The 25,678-nt window shown below is 45.9% G+C and overlaps 1 protein-coding gene across 1 annotated transcript in view; it reads left to right on the top strand.

Annotated features, from left to right (window-relative positions):
- The window catches only part of DISC1 (DISC1 scaffold protein), a gene marked incomplete at both ends in the record, with an annotated part of 349,074 nt that overhangs the window by 86,368 nt on the left and 237,028 nt on the right, over positions 1-25,678 (top strand). Inside the window, 2 exons of the mRNA XM_082854973.1 lie at positions 7,519-7,666; positions 21,328-21,457. Coding sequence (XP_082711099.1) covers positions 7,519-7,666; positions 21,328-21,457 — 278 coding nt within the window. The remainder of the gene's footprint in view (positions 1-7,518; positions 7,667-21,327; positions 21,458-25,678) is intronic.

Genomic DNA, 25,678 nt, shown 5'->3' with positions numbered 1-25,678 from the left:
TATACCATAGGTCCTTGTTAAGGAACACATTTTAAATGTAAAAACATAAAAAGGTTTAAAGTAATACCATGAAAAGAGAGATATCATCCTAATGCTAGTCCAAACAAAGCTGGACTGGCTTCTTTTAGGCAGCATATAACTGAGTCTTGGTTTTCTACCCAATCTGACTATCTCTACCTTTTAACTGGGGTATTTAGATGATTTTCTATAAAAGTGGAATTTTAAGCAATACATGATCATAGTAAAAACATCTGGGAAGTTCAGAAATATAAATAAAAAATCACCTTTATTTGAGATAGCCACTGTTAAGATTTTGGGGTGTGTGTCTTTTTAAATTAATTAATTATTTTACTTTTGGCCGTGTTGGGTCTCCGTTGCTGCGCACGGGCTCTCTCTAGTTGCGGTGATGGGGGGCTACTCTTCACTGCGGTGCGTGGGCTTCTCATTGCTGTGGCTTCTCTTGTTGTGGAGCACGGGCTCTAGGCATGTGGGCTTCAGTGGTTGTGGCACATGGGCTCAGTAGTTGTGGCTCGCGGGCTCTAGACCGCAGACTCAGTAGTTGTGGCGCACAGGCTTAGTTGCTCTGCGGCATGTGGGATCTTCCCGGACCAGGGCTTGAACCTGTGTCCCTTGCACTGGCAGGTGGATTCTTAACCACTGTGCCACCAGGGAAGGCCTGGGGTGTGTTCCTTTGAACTTTTACATTGTGCTGCTAAGTGGCTTTTCCTCCCTTGTCCTCTTTTGGGTTCTCTACTCTGCAGCTATTTGGAAATGAATGTTCCTCCGTCTTGTAAGTGCTTTCAACTCATGTCTCCCAGTAAACAGCTGGAGAGCTGGATGGGTCTCTCTTCCTAATGTATTCAGTAGAACGAGGCAGTGGCGGTAGGGCTGGTGGTGATGGTGGGAGTGGAAGTGGTGATAACAGTGGTGTCGGAAGCAGTTGGACTGCTGGGGGGCCCCTTCCGTGGCTCTTAGAAATACACGGACAACTGAGCTGCCAGTGGAAATTCAGCCTCCGCAGATTCTGAACGATGAGCACAGAGCACACAGATGCAGTGATCCAGTTTTCCACGGCATCTGTGAAAACATACTTTAGAGACGATTTTTAGGGTTCCGAAAATCTGAGGCTTTTATAAAAAGTAACCAAAATTCAGTTGGTCGGTTACTTCCCTAAGACATTTGGTGATTGACATTTGGTGAAAGAAACATTTTCTTATGAATTTAGTTTTAAGAGTTGAGGCGAAGAGTATTTTGGAGGGACCCGTAACCATGCCTTCCTGTGAAAAGCTCACGATCCTGAGGAAGTCTGGGTGTTTTCTGATGTGTCTGAATACTGCTACTTGAAGCAAGCCAAGTGACAGCATTTGTGTGTGCACCCTTCACACACTCACACGCTCACACACAGTGCTTGCTAGTCTTATGACACACCTAAGACCTGGGGAGGAACCTGGACGTGTCATTACTTTTGTTACTTTGATCACTCGCAATTCATTTTGCCTGGTAGAGTCTTACTGAGGAAGAACAGATGCTTCAAACCCGATATTCTGTGGAAATACTTCAGAGTGAATCAACACATATGTACTAGGAACAAGGTGACAGGCTAACTGCTGAGTGGGCAAGTGTCATGGTTAAATTATTGCTTGTCTCCTGAAATTTTTGTGTCTCCCCCAAATGTTTGTTTTTCCTTTCATGCCACAACCACAGTGATTTCTTAGTCTTCTTTCCACACATCGGTGAGCTTAAAATATAACATTTCTGGCAGTCCTCTTTGGGATACACTGAAAAGCTCTGTGACCCAGGCAGACCAAGCTTACCCTAAGCAGTTTAGCATTAAGAATTTGAGGAAATCAAATCTCCGTTTTTAATGCAGAAATCAAAGAGCAGTATAAGTAACCAGTAGGCTTTAAAAAAAATAGAATACTTTCCTAAATACTAAACAGCTTAAGATTTTACAGCTGATTTGATAAGCAGTGAAATTGAGAAAAAAATCACCTACAATCGCACGAATGATTGCCAAAACTCTTAGTTCCTCCCAGGGTTTTTTTTTTTTCTTTCTTTTTTTAAAATCTATTTTGTATTTATTTTTACATCTTTATTGGAGTATAATTGCTTTACGGTGGTGTGTTAGTTTCTGCTTTATAACAAAGTGAATCAGTTATACATATACATATGTTCCCATATCTCTTCCCTCTTGCGTCTCCCTCCCTCCCACCCTCCCTATCCCACCCCTCCAGGCGGTCACAAAGCACGGAGCTGATCTCCCTGTGCTATGCGGCTTCTTTCCACTAGCTATAAAACCATATTTATATCTTACAATACAGATCCTATGTGCATATAATTTTGTATCCTGTTTTTCTCTTGTAAATTAAAATATTCCCTCAGTTTTTCTAATTGTTTTTTGACTTGCTGCATACCATTCCATATGAGTGGCTATACCATAGTTTATTTAACCATTCCCCTAGAATTGGATCTGAGGCTGTTTCACTATTGCCAGTTTGTTTGTTTTGGCTTCGGACTGCTTTCTGTGAGAAAGGTGGGTCAGGTGAAAGACGAGTTGATGGTTTGCATGTGCAGAACGCATCCGGGTGTGTATTTCAGGTTATGGTGTACACTGTAGGATGGGATCGTCCCTGTAGAACACAGTGTGAAGCACACAGATTTTGGAGTCAGACAGACCTTGGCTTTATTTCTGAATCCACACAGCGGTGCGACTAACCCAGAAGAATCTCTCAAACTTTCCATGAGCCTCAGTGTTTCAATCTGCAAAGTGGGAACAACCGTGTTTCCCTCACGAGGTCATTGTGAGGATAACATGATTGATAGATAGCAAGGTAGAATGGTTGTTATTTTTCTGTGTCTACAGTGCTCTTCATACAAATGTAGACATGCATTTATTTTTTCAGCCTTTACCCAGTACCTATTGTGTGCCTAGCGCTGAACTGGATATTGGCAGAGGTGACTGAGGCTCGGCCCTGCCCAGTGGATGCCAGTCTCCAGGGAGCCAGACAGAAGAATAGACAGACAGCCTCCCTGTGTGATGGGGAAACTATAGGAGCAGGCATGGCTTCAGGCGTGGCTCCTGGGAAGTATAATAGAAGAACCCCAGGGATTGGCACCAGAAGAGTCAACGTTCAGATTCTGACTTTGCTCCTTCCTCATTCTGAGGCCTTGGGCACATTGCTTAAGTTCTCTGCATTTTAGGTTCTGCATTCGTATTCCTTCCTGCTCTACAAGTTTCTGTGAAGCCCAGAAATAATGTATATATGGTGCCAGACACGTAATAATTGCTCAAAAATGATTATTATGCCTGAAGGCTTTAGTGCCCCAGTAGTGGCTGATTTTTATGATAATGAGTCCAGCAAATTCCAACACACTGAAATGTCAGAGGCTGGCTTGGGTTAGTCTGAAATACATTTTATCACAGTTTTTTTCTTCCTATTAAATGTATTTATTTTATCTTTGGCTGCGTTAGGTCTCTGTTGCTGTGTGTGGGCTTTTCTCCAGTTGTGTCAGTTGGGGGCTACTCTTCGTTGCGGCGTGAGGGCTTCTCATTGCGGTGGCTTTTCTCATTGCGAAGCACGGGCTCTAGGTGCGCGGGCTTCAGTAGTTGTGGCGCACGGGCTTAGTTGCTCCGCGACCTGTGGGATCTTCCCAGACCAGGGATCGAACCCGTGTCCCCTGCATCGGCAGGCGGATTCTTAACCACTGCGCCACCAGGGAAGCCCTTTCATCACAGTCTTGTTCTTTGTAAACGGGTCATCTCGCACGATGTGTATGGTGATGTGGAATTGTTACAATATTCTGCTCTCAGTGAATAGCATTTCCTATGTACAAACCAAGGGAAAATGACTTAGGAAGACATTGATTGCTTCTTAACTTTAAAGGGCCTCCTTAGAAGGTAGAATGGCGGCACAGCCAAGAAAATGGTTTATACCATATATTGTCATCCCACAGACAGAACAAGGCAGTGGGAATTGAATCTGTTTAGCAGGATGCTCTCTGAATGCCTATTTGCTTATTTATGCATAGACGTAGAAAGTGCTTTTCTTTCATTCTGTTTCCATACTGTCGCCCAAGGAACAGGCACTTAGGACTGAGGTGCCGGTGAATAACAGATGAGCACTGCCCCTAAATTAAACATTCGTAAGTATATAACAGATGAGCACTGCCCCTAAATTAAACATTAATAAGTATATAACAGATGAGCACTGCCCCTAAATTAAACATTAATAAGTACGCTGTAGCAGCATCAAAAAACGCATTTGCTTGATCCAAAGTGGAAGGAGAGGTTGGTTAGCATTTTCTTTGCTGAGGTCCTACAAATAAAGTGTGTTAGAATCATAAAGTAAACTTGCAGTGTCATTAAGAACATATTATTCAATGCATCATTTTGCTTAGCGCTTGGTAATGTCTTTCATGGTTAACTTTGTTTTTACTGTTCAGCGTTGTTTATAAATGTGACCCAAATTCTAAATTGTTGGTGTTCTATCAGTCAGACGGTTAGTCAACCACATTTATTCAGCACCTGCCATGTGCAGCATTCTCTGCAATTCTGGCTTTCGATGTTGAGCTACAAACTGAAATCAGATGAACAGTGTCTGCAGAAATCTTGCAGACGTTTACAAGAAAGAAAAGCCAGAGACAGTGAAGTTATGTTTCCTCAAACCACTGGCCAAATAGAGAGCAGGATGGGAGAGATTTTCTTAGAGAAACAGCAGGATTCACACAAATGACGTGAAGTCACAAATACAGCATTTAGTTGTGCGAAATGGTAGCCATTGGGAGGATGGAGTGGGTGATAAGTTAGAAATTAGAGACAATGGTAAGCTATAAAGTCGGTGATGACCATCCTAGTGCACTTTTTCTTTTTTTGAAAATTTTATATTAGAGTATAGTTGATTTACAATGTTGTGTTAGTTTCAGGTGTACGGCAAAGTGATTCATTTATACGTATTTACATATCTATTCTTTTTCAGATTCTTTTCCCATGTAGGTTATTACAGAATATTGAGTAGAGTTCCCTGTGCTCTACAGTAGGTCCTTGTTGATTATCTACTTTATACACAGTTGTGTGTATATGTTAATCTCAGACTCCTAATTTATCCCTCCCCACCACGTTTCCACTTTGGTGACCATAAGTTAGTTCTTGAAGTCCCTGAGTCTGCTTCTGTCTTGTAAATAAGTTCATTTGTGTCATTTTTTAAAAGATTCCACATGTAAGTGATATCATAGGGTATTTGTCTTTCTGTTTCTGACTTACTTCACTTAGTATGATAATCTCTAGGCCCATCCATGTTGCTGCAGATGGCAGTATTTCATTCTTTTTTATGGCTGAGTAATGTCCCATTGTATATATGTACCACATCTTCTTTTATCCATTCTTCTGTCGATGGACATTTAGGTTGCTTCCATGTCTTGGCTGTGGTAAATAGTGCTGCAGTGAACACTGAGGTGCATGTGTCTTTTCGAATTATGGTTTCCTCTGGATATATGCCCAGGAGTGGGATTGCTGGGTCGTATGGTAGTTCTATTTTTAGTTTTTTAAGGAACCTCCATACTGCTCTCCATAGTGGTTGTACCAATTCACATTCCCACCAGCAGTGCAAGAGGGTTCCCTTTTCTCCACACCCTCTCCAGCATTTATTGTTTGTAGACTTTTCCACGATGGCCATTCTGACGGGTGTGGAGTGATCTAGTGCACTTTTAGAAATCATAAAATAGAAATAACTTAAGATAGCCACACTTCTGCAGATGAATGACAGCACGGAACATACCTAATCACAGCTGTTTCCTGGGGTAATTCATATTTTCCTTTGCCATTCATTGTGAATGTGATCTGTAGCGGTCGCCTTCCCATCTGCAGTGTTTGCTTTTGCTGGATCAGCTTGTGTTCTCTGCGGACTTTTCACCTGGCGGTGGGAGGGTGCAGTTTACAATGTGGTGGCCGGCAGAGGGAGGCCAGCCTGGGTTTCTGACTTCCTTGTGGACACTTGAAGGCCAGGACTTGCTGGTACCACTAATAATAGCCACTCCTTTTGGACGCGTGCTGGGTGCCAGGCGTGGTGCTAAATGCTTTGTGTGTATTATCTCATTTAATCCTCCGAAGATCTTATGATGTGCAGACTATTATTAGGCCTGTTTCTGCAGATTAGGAAATTGAAGCGTAGAAAGGTTAAGTCACTTGAAGGTCAGACGGCTAGAAATGTCAGAGTTGAGGTGCAAACTCAGTTTTCTCCTAATCCCTACGTAACAGTATCTTAACACATCTTTACTACTGCAGCAGGACTGCATCAGTATGTTATTTTAAAGCATACAAGGTACGAACGTGATCGCTTTTCACTGAAGTTTTGATTTTATACAGCAAGAAATAACTGAATACTAAAGTAAATAAATTAATAAAGATGTAAAAATGAATTAAAATAAAATATTTTAAAAGTATGAAGCTTGGTGTTAGAGAACGGGGCTGGTACCTTTCGGCGTTATCCTAGCAGACCTGCCAGGCCAGACGCCACCGCGTGTTGTAAGTGCAGCATCTGAATTAGCTCCGCTGTCTCTTTGAAGCAGGTGGCACAGACGGAGAGCCCTGGCAGTAGCTGTCACTTGGTCTTGAACAGGAAGTAGACGACCCTTTCTGGTATTGCTACAATGAATCCTTGGCAAATTCTCTGAGCAAGTTTCTGGCTACTGGTCACAAGGCGTACGGCAAATTGACGGGGAGGTCTTGCAGTTGGCATCCCCAGAGACTCAGGGTTGCTGCACACGACACCTGAGCCCGCGTCCCCTCCACCCAAGCTGCAGCAGGTCTCTGGTCAGCTGTAGCATGACAGTTTGAACATCACTTCTGTGGCTTCAGTAATTGTGACTGGTTCTCTGCTGATGGACAGTTTCTAAGGAAACATTCTCAAAAATCAACATCTGGGCACTGATAGTTTTTTTTTTTTTTTTTTCGGTACGCGGGCCTCTCACCGCTGCGGCCTCTCCTGTTGTGGAGCACAGGCTCTGGACGCGCAGGCTCAGTGGCCATGGCTCATGGGCCCAGCCGCTCCGTGGCATGTGGGATCCTCCCGGACCGGGGCACGAACCCCTGTCCCCTGCATCGGCAGGCGGACTCTCAACCACTGCGCCACCAGGGGAGCCCCATGAGCACTGATACTTTTCAACCGGTTTTACAGACTCATCAAAATTAGCAGGTTTTCTCCCAAATAGCCATCATGGTTTTAAAAATAATTAGTATGATGTATCCTCCTATGTGATGGTCATAATTATGATCACCATATAAATACATAGACTGTAACCTCCGACAGAAGAATGAAAGCTAGCGGGGCTGTGTTTTCAATAAAAAGATGGAAGATTCTTAAAAGCATGAACCAAGAGATGAAAGTGCTGACCTAGAAACAGGTGACCTTTGTATTATGTCATTGAGGTGACCGTTGGCTGGGGTTGGAGCCCAGGGACACTGGGTTGTCTATTTTGAGTTTCATTGTTCTTTATTCCCCTCTCATCATTTTTGTTTTCCAGCTGAGATGATCCAACAAAGATTAGAAGCCCTGGAGAAAGAGAGAAGCAGCCTGCACTTTCAGCTCCCTTCACAGCAGCCGGCCGTCAGTGGCCTCCTGGGCCACCTGAGGGCACAGGCCCAGGCCACCCTGCACCGGGCGGCCCAGAGGTACGTGCTCTCCCCTGGGGGCCCTCTTCCCTCTCCCCGCTCCTGAGTGGCGAAGAGCCTGGGAGACCCTTCGCTGCGTTTTCCCGGGAAGCACCCTTCTGCCGGTTGGACAGCTGAGGGCTCCTTCCAGCGGCAGGGACCGGGGTGGGTCACACGCCCTAGGAAGCCCTTCTGCTAAGTGCCAGCAGGGCCCGTCGACAAGCACAGGCACGGCTGGGTGCTAAGCTCCCCCGGGAAGCCCACCCGCTGAGAAGGTGGAGGTGGATTTCCTCTTGCCGAGGGCAGCTGGGTCTCCTGTCATCCTGTAAGATCCACCCATGGTCCCCTCTGACCGAGGGATGAAAACACGTCCTCCTCCTGACTCTTCCTCCAGAGGATCTTCTGCTCTTTCGGCTACCCAAGGGTCTCCCAGGACCGGGACTGGGTGGAGGCCAGAAGCTACTTCTAATTCAGTGGCTCTCAATCCTGGCTGCACGTTTGAATCACCTGGAGAGTTTTTCAACGTCCAGCTTCTTCCCCAGACCAGCTAAGTCAGGCTGTCTGGCGCCGGGTCCCAGGTGCTGGCCTGTTGGAAAAGTCTGTGAACCATTGTTCTCCTCTGTCTGCTGGTGACCTCTCTCCTTGGGTAAAGGCCTGAGGGGGAAGCGGTAGTGATGAATGCGATTAGGCTAATCAGAGCGCGGGTCTGCTTCTGCTTGGGTGTAAACACGGCCACAGCAATTACACTGTACTTCCAACTTCCACTTGGCTCTGACAATCACAGGCCTGTCTGGCCCAGTCCTCACTTTACATTCGGTTGATCTTGGCAGCTCCGTAGAACCCGTCTTGACAGCGAGGCTGGTGGTTTTCTCACGTGCCTGTCCTGCAGTTTTGAGGGAATCACGTAGCAGAGTGCCTGGCGCCTGGTAGGTGCTTCCTTACAAGTGTTGGTTGAGTGAACTTTTACATGATTCTCTTAAAGAACAGGTGAATCTCACATCCCATTTCTATTCTTTTTTCATCTGACATTGAAGTATCACCTTGTTTCCTGTCTCCTTCTCACTCACACAGGCCCTTCCCAACTTGACGTTCTACTTAATTCTTTCTTTCTTTCTTTCTTTCTTTTTTTTTTTTTTGCGGTACGCGGGCCTCTCACTGTTGTGGCTTCTCCCGTTGCAGAGCACAGGCTCTGGACGCGCAGGCTCAGCGGCCATGGCTCACGGGCCCAGCCGCTCCGCGGCACATGGGATCTTCCCGGACCAGGGCACGAACCCGTGTCCCCTGCATCGGCAGACGGACTCTCAACCACTGCGCCACCAGGGAAGCCCTCATTCTTTCTTTTGATCTTTGGGGGTGTTTCTGGTCCTCCACCCCAGTCTCAGGCCGTTTTTAGCATCTGCCAGTGTATTGTGTTTCTATTAATTTAACAAACACTTGAGTAACACTCTTACTTGCATAAGAATTACTGAGTGCTTTAAGAAGTAACTCATTTTTAAAAAATTTTCATTGTGATAAAATATACATAACATAAAATTTACTATTTCAACCATTTGTAAGTGTACAGTTCAGTGGCGTTAAGTACATTCACATTGTTGTGCAGCCGTCACCACCATCCATCTCCAGAACTTTGTCATCTTCCAAAAGTGAAACTGTCCCCATTAAACACTAACTCCCTACTCTCCTACATTGACGGTGGGAATATAAATTGGTGCGGCCACTATGGAAAACAGTATGGAGGTTCCTTAAAAAACTGAAAATAGAGCAATGGTATGATCGTGCAATCCCACTCCTGGGCAAGTATCCAGAGGAAACTCTAATTCAGTAAGATACATGCACCCCAGTGTTCATAGCAGCACTAGTTACAATAGCCAAGACATGGAAGCAACCGAAGTGTCCATCGACAGAGGAATGGATACAGAAGATGTGGTACATAGATACAATGGAATACTACTCAGCCATAAAAAAGAATGAAATCATGACATTTGCAGCAACATGGATGGGCCTAGAGATTATCATACTAAGTGAAGTAAGTCAGACAAAGGCAGAGAAAGACAAATACCATATGATAACATTTATATGTGGAATCTGAAATATCATACAATTGATCTTATTTCCAAAACAGAAACAGACTCACAGACATAGAAAACAAACTTATGGTTACCAAAGGGGGAAGGGGGGGGAGAGGGATAAATTAGGAGTTTGGGATTAGCAGATACACACTACTCTATATAGAATAGCTAAACAGCAAGGTCCTACTGTATAGCACAGGGAACTGTATTCAGTATCTTGTAATAAGCTATGATGGAAAGAATATGAGGAAGAATATATATATATATATTTATGTATCTGAATCACTTTGCTGTATACCAGAAACTAACACAGCATTGTAAATCAACTATACTTCAATTAGAAAAACCCCATTGGGCTTCCCTGGTGGCGCAGTGATTGAGAGTCTGCCTGCCGATGCAGGGGACACGGGTTTGTGCCCCGGTCCGGGAGGATCCCACATGCCGCGGAGCGGCTGGGCCCGTGAGCCATGGCCGCTGAGCCTGCGCGTCCAGAGCCTGTGCTCCGCAACGGGAGAGGCCACAACAGTGAGAGGCCCGCATACCGCCAAAAATAAACAAACAAAAAAAAAACCCATTAACTTCCTTGTCCCCCCTTCCCAGCCCCTGGCAACCACCATTTCTACTTTCTGTCTCTATGAATTTGACTAGTCTGAGTACCTCATCTTAGTGGGATCATATGGTATTTGTCCTTTTGTGACTGCCTTATTTCACTGAGCCAAGGTTCGTCTCTGTTGTGACGTGTCAGAATTTCCTTCCTTTGGAAGGCTGAATCACGTTTCCTTGTATTATGTACCACATTTTGCTTATCTGTTCTTCTTTTGATGAATAAGAAGTAATTTGCTGAATCCTCAAGACAGTTCCAGGGGCTTGTAGATTTTGTATACTGATATATGTATCTCTGTGGAGATTACCTCATCATCATCTGCATCCCTATCTGTATTAGAGATGAGGGAACGAGGCCCAGGAAGGCTTCAGGGACTTGTGCAGGCCCCCGGTGGGCGGGTACTGAGGCTGGGCACAAACCTCGCGTCTGGCTTGAGTCCCGGTTTGGAACTAGCTTCCCGCGCTCTCCCTCTGAGTCCAAGCTGGCCCCTGCTCTCCAATGATCGTGTCTCTAGCTACACGTGTTGTGGTTGGAGAGCGATGCTTTGTTACGGTCTCAGCTGAGTGTCTCGTAGAACACGGTGAACTAAAATAAAGGCGGTGTCCTGCTCTCTCACTCAGGTTGCACCCCCTGCCCTTTCTCGTATTTGACTGTGACCCGTAAAGGTGGCATGTTCCCGTCGCTCTGCCGAATACGCTCCCCACAGAAGTATATTATTTATGAAGCCCATATAAACCGTGGCGCACCTTGTTCCCCCTGCCTCCTTTCCTCACAGGAGTTACCTGGTACGGTGTTTAGTTCCCATCCACTTTTTGAGCCCACCGGGCTCTGATTGCTATCTCGGCCACTACCAGAGTGGGTAATGATTTTATGGTTGCTCAACTGAAAAGACATCTTCAGATGCTTCTTCTGTGCATTGTCACGGCACCGTCTAGAACTTCTGATCAGTCGGATTCATCCCTGAAACTCTCTCACCGTGGCCTTCTCAAATCACCCTTTCCTGCTCTTGCTGCCCTGCTGGCCATTCCTTTCCATCTCTGAAGAGCTCCTGTTTCTCTCCCAACCCCTTCATACTGATGCTCCCCTGTCTTCTCTTCTCCATCCTCTCCTCCCACTTTATATACTCTCTCTGGGGGATCTCAGATACTCCTGTGCTTCAGGTACCACTAATGGACTAATTTCCCTCAAATTTCTTTTTCTTTTTTTTTTAAAAATATTTTGGCCACGCATGCAGCATGTGGGATTTTAGTTCCCCGACCAGGGATTGAACCCGGGCCCCCTGCACTGGCAGCGCAGAGTCTTAACCACTGGACCACCAGGGAAGTTCCTAATTTCCCTCAAATTTCTATCCCTACCCCTGGTCTCTCTCTAAAATTCCAGCCCACAACTCGGCTTTCTTTTGAACAACTCCCTGAGCTTTACTAAGTGTACTACCTTTTTACCTTAAAAATTTACTATTGTTTTATTCTTGCCTTTACTAAATTGACTATCTTTTTTTTTTTTTTTTCTTTTTTGCGGTACGCGGGCCTCTCACCGCTGTGGCCTCTATCGTTGCGGAGCACAGGCTCCGGACGCGCAGGCTCAGCAGCCATGGCTCACGGGCCCAGCCGCTCCGCGGCACATGGGATCTTCCCGGACCGGGGCACGAACCCGTGTCCCCTGCGTTGGCAGGTGAACTCTCAACCACTGCGACACCAGGGAAGCCCTAAATTGACTATCTTTTAAAACTATCTAGTTATTAAATTCACTCTCTTTGTCCCCGGTCAGTCCCTGCTCCTGCACCCCCAGTCTCAGTGACTTATGCCGCCATCTCCCCAGTGACCCAAGTAAGAACTCGGGTTCAGCCTTGGCTCCTCCCCTTAGGCCTTACTCCCCAGTCTAATTGGGGACCACGTCCTGTGGACTCCGCTGTCTTTTACTGCATCGCTGCTCCCCTCGCCCAACCTCACGTCAGGGCTTCAGCTCTGATTTAATAATTGTAATCTGGATTCTTGCAGTGGTCTCCTGGTGTTCCCGACCCCAGTATTACTCCCTCTCATTCACCTTCCGCGGTGCCTCAGGTGGAAACGTCGTGTCATGCACGGCGGCCCTCATGGTCCTTGGGGTAAGGTCTGTGCTGCTTAGCATGACACTCAACGCTTTTCGAGCGCAGCTCTTGCCTAGCTTTCCAGCAGCCGGACTTTCACTAGGCGTCACCAGCCCCTGCCGCTGACACACGCGAAAGTGGTGGAAGTTATCACCTAACTGTTGCTCATTCTTCACGACTCGGCTGAGCTCCCATCCTTGTGAAGCCTTGCCTGTGTCAGTCACAGCATCTACCCCTTGAATTGCTGGAGCTCCTTGAATGACCTCACCCCTGCCTTGGCTTTCAAATTAATCTGTCTCCTTGCATATCTGTCTACTCTGACAGACGGTGAGCTCCTCGAGGACAAGACTGTATTGTATTTATCTTTTTATTCCTAGACACTAGAGCAGTGGCTGACCTATGATAAGTATTCCATAAACATTCACTGAATGAATGAATGTGATACATATGTGTCTCTGCATGTAGGTTCACCAAGATGCATGTGTATAGAGAGGGAGAGAGGAAGAGCCTTCACTCTAACGTGGTTCAGTTGCCCTGGAGAAAACACTCCTTCAGCCTTGCTTTTGACACACCCAGCAAGGAGGAGGTTCACAGTATCTTCTTTTAAAAAAATTAATTAATTAATTAATTAATTAATTTTTGACTGCCTTGGGTCTTCATTGCCGCATGCAGGCTTTCCCTAGTTGTGGCGAGCGGGGGCAGAGTTGTGGTGCACGGGCTTCTCATTGCGGTGGCTTCTCGTTGTGGAACATGGGCTCTAGAGTGTGCGGGCTTCAGTAGTTGTGGCGCATGGGCTCAGTAGCTGTGGCTTGTGGGCTCTAGAGCGCAGGCTCAGTAGTTGTGGCGCATGGGCTTGGTTGCTCTGCGGCGTGTGGGATCTTCCCAGACCAGGGCTCGAACCCGTGTCCCCTGCATTGGCAGGCGGATTCTCAACCACTGCTCCACCAGGGAAGTTCCCACAGTATCTTGAAGAACCCCCAATTGGAGCTCCAGGAAACCTGGATTTGGTCCTGTCTCTTGCGCTACGCAGCTCTGTGTGACCTGACATAGTTTCCTACCTTCTCCACACTTCACTCCCCTCATGAGAAAAGGAGGGGGTTGAATTAGATCGCTCTTTTCCACACTTCAGTTATTTAAGCATTATCTTGGCTTTTCCGGTGCCAAAGCCATCTGTCCCATGATTAACACAATTAGAGAACAATGCCTCGAAATTAGTTCCTTTCTTACGCTTTTCTGCTGCGTGTTAACATAATTGCATAGTCATTAATAATTTAAAGAATTGCCTCTCACCGTGCCGACTGCCCATCCAGCCTGTGACGTTCGTCATCAGCAGGACTATGTGGACTCACAGGTTTCCCCCAACCACGGGCTTTGACTGCAGTTCTCACGGTGGCCACCAGGGGGACGGGGTGTCTGGCCCGAGCTCAGGCAGCCAGCGCCTGGATGGCAAGGTTTCTCCCAGGCCAGGGGCTTTCCGAGTCCAGGGAGAAACAGAATGCTTCCCAATGACGGTGCTTTTCCTGTAGAAATAAAGAAGTTGCATCGGCATATGGCACATTTTCAATACTGATTAATAACAGCACAAATAAGTACCTCTTCGCCTTGTTGGGATCAAGCGTTTCCTAGAGGATCTAATGAAAGCTATAGATTTCTTCCATCACAGAACCACGTATGTACAAACATACGGACAACTGCAGACAAACACTTGCATGCAGATCTTCTGAGCTTATTGATTCCCTCTCTAGGGGGCCTTTGGCTCTCAAGTTAAGAGAATTTGGTTTAGAATAAGATCTGAGGAAATGTAAACTCCCACGTACAATCAGGTACTTCATTTGTAATTTCACTGTCATTTTGTTCATGATAATCCCTGTTGAATGCATCGTTCTAAAAAGCACTGTTTTATTCTCTGTGTGTCACCCTGAATCGTGCTCGATTTGTCCAGGTCCTTCCAGCAGCCCAGGGAGCGTTAGCTGTCACCCCAGGGGTTAACTGGGCTCCTCTAAAGCAGATTACTGGTACTCAAATGGTTTGGTATCCGTCTCTCTGTCTTTGGTACCGCACTGCTCTGTAATATAGCTGGGTCACTGGGGTATCTCTACTCAGCAGGGTACAAAGGCATCGTGGTTTGTCTCTATGGTATCTTGGGCAGAAAATACAGATGTCTGGGGCATTTTCAGGTACCGTTGCTCATCCAGTGAGTCTAGTTTGAAGCATCATTCGTACGTCCAGTTCAAATCTTTCCCCGTCCAGCGTTTGTAATCCTCTCCTTGTGGGCCATCGCTGCCCCCCGGCCAACAGAGGTGCTGATACCCCCGTGAATATGTGCTGACACGTTCCCTCTCTTGTGGGACTCAGATGCGGGGTCCCCAGAGGCCACTGCAGCACCTCCCTGATCCTGACGTGAACAGAATCTCTCCACCCCACAGGGGCAACCACCATTTTTCACATGTCACCCAACCTCTTTCTCTGGGTCTCCTTGGCCAGTGGGCGCCCTCGTTGGGAGGATCCCTTTTGTTGTGTTCACTTGATTCACAGGAAGCTCACGTATCTTTGCCGCACTGAACGGTGGGCATGCGGGTCACCGGTTCCAGGCCGTCTGCCCTGCTGTGGCTCTCCCGATCTTTCATCCCTGCTCGACGGGCAGCGGTGCATCACAAAGTCGGTGTGTGGGCGGGGATTGCCGCAGAGACCTGATGCCCCGCGTCCCAACCCCTTGGCCTCCCTCTGATTCCCTCTCCAGCTGTGAACGCTTCTGTGCCCACTGACAGCTTTGCACCCAACAGGCTTCTCTGCCACGGAGCTTTCCCTGCCTCTTGTGAGGAAGGAGAGTGAGTGATGTCCCTGAGGGCAGACTAATGCTCCAGCCTCCCCACTTCCAGGGGGGCAGCTTCGAGGAGTGTTGCACACATTTTCTCCCAGGACGTTTCCCAGTTGGTTGGAGCCCCAGTTGCCTCTGTGGTGATCAGCTCAATAGCACACGGTTTATTGACGTTTCCTCCTTCCTACCACCCACTCTGGTTTCTTGGGAATCACTTCGCCAAAAAGCAGCCCGAACTCAGCTCCTTGTCTCAGATTTTGCTCCAGAGAGAACCAGACGCAGATAGAGGTTCATATGGGAGAACCAGATGTCAGCCTTCCTTGCAGGACACCCCCTGGCTGGAAGAGGGGATCTAGTGGACTTGCTTTTCCTTCATTTGGTTTGGGTGGGAGAGCTTACTCCCTGTTTGCCCCCGTGCAGGGCTGGGGGCTTGGGCAGGGAAGCATCTCTCATGAAGACTCCATTTCCTGCACGGTCAACACGGTGGTGAGTGAGGGTGCTGGTGGTTTGCAACTTGTGCAGCCCTGGGTGGACACCTCCCTCGCTGCTCCCGATTTGGGGTGGAGGGCATTTAGGCCTGTGTCCTTCAGCGTTTGCGTCTGATTCTGGAGCAACTGGAAAATTCCACCTCAACATCCTAGCACAGCAATCAATGATCGGGAATCTACTTTTGCTGTATCTTTCACCCAGTCCAAAGAAAGTTATTTTTTCCTTTCTCCTAAGAGAGAGGTTTGGTCTACTGTGCACATATGACTGATAATCTTCTCAGGAAGACTTTGCTTTTCTCTGACTGTACATCCTGTGTGTTTTCCCACTGGACCTTCACCACCATGTACATGAAAACGGGTCATATTTACATCTTCAGTTGTGTGTGTGCACGTGTGTGTGTGTGTATGCAAAGTGTCCTTTATCAAAGACCTTTTCCCAATAGATAACTTAAAACACAAGTAAACAAAGTACAACAGAGTTTAAAAACAAAGCTATACGATGGTTTTCCAATGTGGTTATGAGGGCAGGGCTCTGGTTTGCCTGTCCGGATACTTCCTGCTCACCTACTTCCGTTCTGATTGGAACAGATGAAAGTTGTGTAGCTCATGGTGCTTCTGGACTGAGTCATTTCTCCTCTGACCCGCTCTTCCTCTCTTCCCTTTGAAACATGTGATACTTTATTTCCATTTGTCATGTCGGGACCATCACACCGCAGAATCCAACGATGATCAGCTCTAAGTTCACAGGCTGGAATGGAGACACGCGGCCGAAGAAAATAACTGTTACAGACACATTTTACCAGAGATGTAAAATGAGGTGGCATAAAAATGATCCCGGTTACCAACGTGGCAGGAGACGTTTCTGAACCCCTGATCACAGCTCGAGCCAAATGGGGACTAGCACGGCCTGTGTCTCTCCCAGGAGACCCACCTCTGATCCCTTGTCATCACCTTGAGAAGTAAGGGAGGAAGGAAAAGAGGAGAAAAACCCGTTGAAGGGAGTCACAGAAGACTCATCGGAATTTGTTTTAAGATCAGTGGCTTATAGATAAAACTTCCAAATAAAGGTCTCCTGTGTCATCCTCTTTGCTCAAATTCAGCTGAAGTCCGTCTGAAGCCTGTTGTATTGGGCACGGATATTATAAACCCAAGTAAATGTCCACGTGCCCCTCCTGCACGGCTGTCACCTCTATATGTGGGATGAGATTGTAGAAACCAGTGATGTCCACTTTTCTAAGGTGTATGACTTTTACTCCACTCTCCTTACTTTTAGACCCAAGTCAGATATATAAGGAAGAACTGTAAAGTTACCTTCATTGTCCCTGGCAAGTTTACAATGTTCAGTTGTGCCATCAGAGTGGCCTCAGTCATTTACGACATTGTTTGGCTAAGAAAGCTATTTCCAGATTTAACGCACACTTCATTGATTGCATAACTGGCCCAAACCACTTCCTTATCGCCATCATCCCACCGAGGGAGAGATGGAAACACATTCGTCGGACGACATAAATTTGATAGGATAGCCCTCGATATGGAGCAGCAGTTGGCAAAGGTATTCGGAAGGTCCTCCTCAAGTCTTGTTGCCGGAAGTGGCCATCTGAGCTGAGGTTTTCCTCACTGTGAAAATGAGAGCATCCGTTTTGGTTCTTTCCTCAATTAAAACTCTACGATTCCAGCAGTGGCACCACAGAGCAATTTTTCTGGCATCGTGATGACCGTCCGTCACTCCTGTCTGGAAAGGGACCCTCTGTGTTATACGTACAACTGTATAAACCACAGCAATTGCCAGGGGCCGTTCTGGCACGGGATGTCCCAGCCGGTGGAATGTCTGGGCTCCCCTCTGCCCTGTCTCACTCTAGACGTTCCCGAAGGCGACCCTCCGCGCAAAGGCAGCGCACTGGAGGGCCCCGGGCCCAGCGAGCCAGCTGCAGAGGAGGTGACCGGGTGGGTTCATCACAGGTGCACACTCTCAGGAAACACCTCCCCCCAGGTGGGATTTATTCTGAATTACTGAACTCTGTACTCACAGAAGTCACGCGGTCCATGTTATCCCTGGGATGCGGTATGCTGTCCTGTGCAGTTTGGATCTATACTGTTTGCAGTGGTGTAGGATCTTATTTTACAGATGGGTTTTATCCCTCTTTAAGTGATTGGCGGAAAAGACAAAAGTAGAAAGGCCAGGATTTTTCCAGCACTGGGCAGATGGGGACCTGCGTGAAACCTGGGGCTGAGAGTGTGGTCCTAGACACCCCGAGTCCCCGTGGGCACCGAGTGCTGTGCTAACATTCCAGCCCACGTGTTTTTAATTCTTGCCCCTGAGGGATTTGCTCGTTTTCCATACTGATTAGTTTATAGCAAGGCTAATTTGCACTGACATTTGGGTTTACACATTGGGGTTTATTAAAATAAAGGGAACAACATTGTAGGAGGCAGAGGGAGCGTGGCTCTGAGGGCTGATGGGCTGAGATGGAAACCGGTCCCCGGCTTCATTCCTGAGCTGTCTTTTGTCCTGGGGCCACCACTCAGCCATCTGTGCACGGCTTTCTCTACCCAGAGTTAAAGTCTGAGAGACACAGGAGTTTCGGTGAATCACAGGGGCTTTTTTTATGGATTAAGTAATGAATGTGATTAACGATAATAAGGAGAATTCCCAGTTACCCACCTGTAGTTCCCCTGCAGCTCATTTTCAATTCTGTGTTGATTCCCTTCACTAACTCCCATCCCGACCCAGATGGTATCTATTTAGGAAATTCAGGAAACTCTTAATATTTGCATAAGCAGAGCAAATTGGGAAATAAATTAGTGTGAAGAAATGATCTAATGCAATCGAAAGCTGAATATAAACAGCTTCTGGATTTTTCTAGGCCGTGGACTCATGAAGTCACTCGGTAAATATTTGCTAAGCCCTGCTCAGTGCTGGGCCCTGGGGACAGCAGCACGAGATGGGCTGAGGTTCGCCGTCCAGAGCGAGAGGCTGGGCGGACAGGCTGAGACTTGGAGGCCCACAATAGCTGGTGGTGGTTTCCTTCCAGGCCCCCCCCCCTTCTGATACATGGAAAGGTCCTCGGAAACATCTCATCTTTACTCTTCATTACAAAGGACGGTGTGTCCAGTGGACATGACACACCGTCCAGTCTCCTGATGCCAACGTTGAGGTGGGGGGGAAGCGGCCAGCTCCCCGAGGACAGAGTCCCCTTATGGCTCCAGGGTGAGGGTGGGACCTGCACAGGGTAGGCGCTCAGTGGCCATTTGTTGAATACATTTGATCCCGTAATCAGCCATGTGGAGCCGTATAGGGAAGGCATCACCATCACCATCATTCTCATTTTAAAAACGAGGGAGGTGAGGTTCAGAGAGGTTTGGTAAGTCCAAGGACACATAGCTAGAAAAAGGTGGAGTTAGGGCTCAAACCGGGCTCATCTGCCTCCCCGAAGCTGTCACTCTCAGCTGACGGTGTTGAATCATGGGCAAGGGGACTTAGCCAGCAGGTGTGGGTGGCATGTGGCTAGAAGCCAGGAAGAAACAGGAGTTTATAATCTTGCTGAAGCCTGACTGGTATATGGTGTCCAGGGCAGGGCTGCAAAGTGGCCACCAGCCCCCCTTTGACGGACTCCTCACCTCTGTTTCTTGCTGTCTGTGTGACCCAGTGACCCAGTGTTGTGGAGCCAAACTTGGGTCTGCTTGCCCACACCCAGGAAAGCCAATCTACTGACACCCGGTGGTGGTGAAGAGAAGCGCAGTGTTTATTGAAGGCGCCAAGCAAGGAGTCCAGACAGCTGGTGCTCAGAAGGCCCAAACTCCCTGATGGTTTTCAGGGAAAAGTTTATAAAGACGGGGTGAGGGAGGGGGGCTGTGGGGTGTGTGATCAGCTCGTGGACCTTCTTCTGATTGGTTGGTGGTGAGGTAACTGGGAGTCAACATCATCAACCTTCTGGTTCCAACTGGTCTGGGGTCTGTGTGCTTGTGGGCAGCATACAGTTAACATCTTCTACCTGGTGAGGGTTTCAGTCTCTGTAAAACAGCTCTAAGGACGTGGCTCAGAATGTTATCTATAGCCCTTGGGGAGGAACAAAAGGTTTTTGACTTCTTTGTTTAATGGCTAAACCATTATTATTTTGTCTTGCTTGGAAGTTTCCTTTCTTTCTGCATTTTCTTTTCTCCAGTTAAATTTATTCTTTGACTAAAGTTTTTCTACAGATGAAAGGCAGGCGGAGGGCCTGGAGGGGGAGTCTTGCTCTGGGAAGGCCCCATAGGGTCCTGCTTGGTAACACCAGAGCCAGTTGCTCAGATCTCCCTGACGCTCTGTTTCTTCGTCGGCAACACTGGTAACACCCGGCGTACAGTAAATTCTCAATTATACCAGATTATTTTGTTATTACCAGTTAAATTTTTTTATTACTACTACTACTCTTGTGATTTGCCTTTACGCACACAGAGACTTGTTACAGAGAGTAACAGGTCTTAAAGTAAGCTTCTAAATTGCGTGGTATGTTATATTAAGTAAGCAGCTTTCGAGATTATTGAGTCTGAATCTGTGTCTGGCCCAGAGATTCAATCAAGGCTCCCTTTTCTGTGGCCACTGTTTTCTAACTTAGAAAAGCTGAGGTGACATATTTTCTATCATTGTTTCTAAGAATATTAGGGCTGTTTCACTGTGCTGCTGGGTAGGCCCCCTTGTTAACGTAAGGGCCATGTTAAGATGTAGGAAATGGGAGCAGGGCGTCTACCTTTGCACTCCTACAGTGAGTAAGTCTGAGCCCTGGGGGGAGCATTTGTCCGTGGCCTTGGTTTACCCATTGCCTCTGCTCTGCGCAGGGGACAAGTCTTGTTTACAGCTGTAACCGCTTATAAATTGATTTGTCATCCTTTGATGAGAAACACCTGCAAGGCTCCTGCAACGGCAACTCACCAGCATAAGGTGGCAGCCTGGGCCACATCTTCACCAGCGTTGCTTCAACCAAATATGCCAACTCTTGCGAGCATGGGAGAAAGAGATTTTTAGTGGTTTTTGACAGTCTTTTAGCAAACCTTTTCTGAGAATCTCTGACCCAGGCATCAGTCAACCCTCTTTGTCATCTCCACAGCCAAGATCAGCCCTGGAAGTTTGCTCTGGATGGCCCAGGCAGAACTGTCCAATGATGTATAATGCAAAACATACATGATTTTAAATGCTCTAGTAGCCACATTTCTAAAAAGTAAGAAAAAACAAGTAGAATGCATTTTTAAAATGTACTTAACCCAGTATGTCAAAAACATTGTCATCCCAACAGGTAATGAACATAAATATCATTAATGAGCTATTTTACACTCTTCGTTTCATACTAAGTCTTTAAAATCTGGTGTGTATTTTATACTTTCAGCGCAGATAGCCACACGCGTAGCTACGGTGCTGGACAGTGCCCAGTCCAGTTAAGCAAGGTGGCTCTGGGAAACAGCCAAAGCCCCGACAGACTGTCATTAAAACAAAAACTTACATTAGGGACCTCATCCCTATGACCCTCCTAAGGATGAGAGCCGCTGGGGGCCACTTTGTGGACCTTCTTTCCATTAACATTCTTGTAGATCTGAGGATTTCAGCTCATCCATATCTGTACCAATATGTATGTTTTGTTTTAAGAGCTGGGAGTGACGACACCCAAGCCCAGCTCCGAACGGAGCCGAAGATGTTGGAACCCACCGCTCAGGACAACCTGCTTGTGTCCATCACCAGGCGAGACTGGCTTCTCCAAGAAAAGCAGCAGTTACAGGTAAGCGGGTGAAGAATCTTCAAGAAACAAGACATCATTTTTCTTATCCATTTGAGCCAAAGGTAGCAAAGTGGGTCTTTGCTTTGCTTGAGTGAAGCAATTAGAGCTTTGGCTGCCCACCTGGAAGCACAGGGTGGAGGGTGGTGACTAGGGGGCCTGTCGGGAGTCTCATTACCAACAAGAGGTTGAAAGCTTGGCGGTGTGTGTGGCTGTCTTTGCTATTCCTCATTACCTGTTGAATATGCTTTCCTTGTCTGCCAGGCCAGTCTGTCACCTCTTCTCGTTTTGCCCTGAAGAAGGTTCTTTTAGAGGCAGAAAAAAATCTGAGCTGTGGCTGTGCTTTATGGCAACTGCCGTCAGCTTGGACTCTGAGTAGCGCCTGTCAGGAGGCAGAGCTGTAAGTGTGGACTGGGCAAAGTGGGCGGGACTGGGAAAGACCGGGAATGACTGTGGCATCGTGGGAGCTCCAGGTAGGCCCAGAGCAGTGGATGCAAGTTGGCCGAGAATCATCAGGGGCTAGAAATCTTGGTGCAGCCCTGAGTTCCAGCCAGGAGGCAACCAGGAGCTCTGGAAGTCGACAGTGTCCCCCAGAGACAAGGAGCCCTGCAACTCTGTCCACACCTGCCTGAGCCTGGAGGCCTTGAGGCAGGAATGGGGAGCATTGACGTCTGGAAAGAGCAGAGGGCTTTAACACTGAGTCCAAGAGCTGGTTTAGGCTCCAAACAGCTGAATGACCTTAGACAAGTTAATGGGGCTCAGACATGTTACTGGAAGCCCTCCCGCTGCCCCCGCCTCAAGCAGAGTGTTCTTGTTATCTGAGTTTGCCCATCCAAGTCCATACAATAGCAAGGTGGCAAAGGGAAGCAAACATTGTTGCTATTTGAAAATATTCTCCAATAAACTGGCACTTTTTTTTTTAATTGAAGAGACTGTCTTTTCTCCATTGTATATCTTTGCCCCCTTTGTCATAGATTAGTTGACCATAGGTGTGTGGGTTTATCTCTGGGCTTTCTATCCTGTTCCATTGGTCTGTATTTCTGTTTTTGTGCCAGTACCCTATTGTTTTGATTACCATAGCTTTGTAGTGTAGTCTGAAATCAGGGAGTCTGATTCCTCCAGCTCCATTTGTTTCCCTCAAGATTGCTTTGGCTATTCAAGGTCTCTTGTGTTTCCATACAAACTTTAAGATTTTTTTCTAGTTCTGTAAAAAATGCCATTGATAGTTTGATAGGGATTGCATTGAATCTGTAGATTGCTTTGGGTAGTATAGTCATTTTCACAATATTGGTTCTTGCAATCCAAGAACATGGTATATCTCTCCGTCTGTTTGTGTCATCTTTGATTTCTTTCATCAGTGTCTTATAGTTTTCTGAGTACAGGTCTTTTACCTCCTTAGGTAGGTTTATTCCCAGGTATTTTATTCTTTTTGTTACAATGGTGAATGGGATTGTTTCCTTAATTTCTCTTCGTGATCTTTCATTGTTAGTGTGTAGGAATGCAAGAGATTTCTGTGCATTAATTTTGTATCCTGCAACTTTACCAGATTCTTTGATGAGCTCTAGTAGTTTTCTGGTGGCATCTTTGGAATTCTCTATGTATAGTATCATGTCATCTGCAAACAGTGACAGTTTTACTTCTTCTTTTCCAATTTGTATTCCTTTTATTTCTTTTTCTTCTCTGATTGCCATGGCTAGGAATTCCAAAACTATGTTGAATAACAGTGGTGAGAGTGGACATCCTTGTCTTGTTCCTGATCTTAGAGGAAATGCTTTCAGTTTTTCAGCATTGAGAACGATGTTGGCTGTGGGTTTGTCATATATGGCCTTTATCATGTTGAGGTAAGTTCCCTCTATGCCCAGTTCTGGAGAGTTTTTATCGTAAATAGGTGTTGAATTTTGTCAAAAGCTTTTTCTGCATCGAATGAGATGATTATATGGTTTTTATTCCTCAATCTGTTAACATGGTGTATCACACTGACTGATTTGCATATATCAAAGAATCCTTGCATCCCTGAGATAAATCCCACTTGATCGTGGTGTATGATCCTTTTAATGTGTTGTTGGATTCTGTTTGCTAGTATTTTTTGAGGATTTTTGCATCTATATTCATCAGTGATATTGGCCTGTAATTTTCTTTTTTTGTAGTATCTTTGTCTGGCTTTGGTATCAGGTTGATAGTGGCCTTGTAGGATTAGTTTGGGACTGTTCCTTCCTCTGCAGTTTTTTGGAAGAGTTTGAGAAGGATGGGTGTTAGCGCTTCTCTAAATGTTTGATAGAATTCACCTGTGAAGCCCTCTGGTCCTGGACTTTTCTTTGTTGGTAGATTTTTTTTTTTAACGTCTCTATTGGAGTATAATTGCTTTACAATGGTGTGTTAGTTTCTGCTCTATAACAAAGTGAATCAGCTATACAGATACATATACCCCCATATCCCCTCCCTCTTGCATCTCCCTCCCACCCTCCCTATCCCACCCCTCTAGGTGGTCACAAAGCACCGAGCTGATCTCCCTGTGCTATGTGGCTGCTTCCCACTAGCTGTCTGTTTTACATTTGGTAGTGTATGTATGTCCATGCCACTCTCTCACTTAGTCCCAGCATACCCTTCTCCATCCCTGAGTCCTCAAGTCCATGCTCTACGTCTGCGTCTTTATTCCTGTCCTGCCCCTAGGTTCTTCAGAACCATTTTTTTAATTCCATATGTATGTGTTAGCATACAGTATTTGTTTTTCTCTTTCTGACTTACTTCAGTCCATATGACAGTCTCTAGGTCTATCCACCTCACTACAAATAACTCTATTTCGTTTCTTTTTATGGCTGAGTAATATTCCATTGTATATATGTGCCACATCTTCTTTATCCATTCATCTGTCGATGGACACTTAGGTTGCTTCCATGTCCTGGCTATTGTAAATAGAACTGCAATGAACATTGTGGTACATGACTCTTTTTGAGTTATGGTTTCCTCAGGGTATATGACCAGTAGTGGGATTGCTGGGTCATATGGTAATTCTATTTTCAGTTCTTTAAGGAACCTCCATACTGTTCTCCATAGTGGCTGTATCAATTTACATTCTCACCAACAGTGCAAGAGGGTTCCCTTTTCTCCACACCCTCTCCAGCATTTATTGTTGGTAGATTTTTTTGATGATGGCTATTCTGACTGGTGTGAGGTGATACCTCATTGTAGTTTTGATTTGCATTTCTCTAATGATTAATGATGTTGAGCATCCTTTTATGTGTTTGTTGGCAGTCTGTATATCTTCTTTGGAGAAATGTCTATTTAGGTCTCCTGCCCATTTTTGGGTTAGGTTGTTTGTTCTTTTGATATTGAGCTGCATGAGCTGCTTGTAAAGTTTGGAGATTAATCCTTTGTCTGTTGCTTCATTTGCAAATATTGTCTCCCATTCTGAGGGTTGTCTTTGTCTTGTTTATGGTTTCCTTTGCTGTGCAAAAGCTTTGAAGTTTCATTAGGTCCCATTTGTTTATTTTTGTTTTTATTTCCATTTCTCTAGGAGGTGGGTCAAAAAGGATCTTGCTGTGATTTATGTCATAGAGTGTTCTGCCTATGTTTTTTGGAAGATTTTTAATCACAGATTCAATTACATTACTTGTGATTGGTCTGTTCATATTTTCTATTTCTTCTGGTTCAGTCTTGGAAGGTTATACCTTTCTGAGAATTGGTCCAGTTTTTCCAGGTTGTCCATTTTATTGGCAAAGAGTTGCTTGTAGTAGTCCCTTATGATGCTTTGTATTTCTGCGTTGTCCATTGTAACTTCTCCTTTTTCATTTCTGATTCTGTTGATTTGAGTCCTCTCGTTTTTTTCTTGATGAGTCTGGGTAAAGGTATATCAATTTTGTTTATCTTCCCAAAGAACCAGCTTTTAGTTTTATTGATCTTTGCTACTATTTTCTTTGTTTCTATTCCATTTATTTCTGCTCTGATCTTTATGATTTCTTTCCTTCTACTAACTTTGGGCTTTGTTTGTTCTTCTCTCTCTAGTTCCTTTAGATGTAAGGTTAGATTGCTTATTTGAGATTTTTCTTATTTCTTGAGGTAGGATTGTATTGCTACAAACATCCCTCTTAGAACTGCTTTTGCTGCATCCCATAGGTTTTGGATCTACATGTTCTTGTCATTTGTCTCTAGGTATTTTTTGATTTCCTCTTTGATTTCTTCAATGATCTCTTGGTTATTTAGTAACGTATTGTTTAGCCTCCATGT

The sequence above is a fragment of the Leucopleurus acutus genome, assembly GCF_964270905.1.
Source record: "Leucopleurus acutus genome assembly, chromosome: 14".
In the NCBI taxonomy this organism is placed as follows: Eukaryota; Metazoa; Chordata; class Mammalia; order Artiodactyla; family Delphinidae; genus Leucopleurus; species Leucopleurus acutus.
The sequence above is the reverse complement of the archived record's forward strand: the minus strand, read 5'-3'. Positions and strand labels throughout refer to the sequence as shown.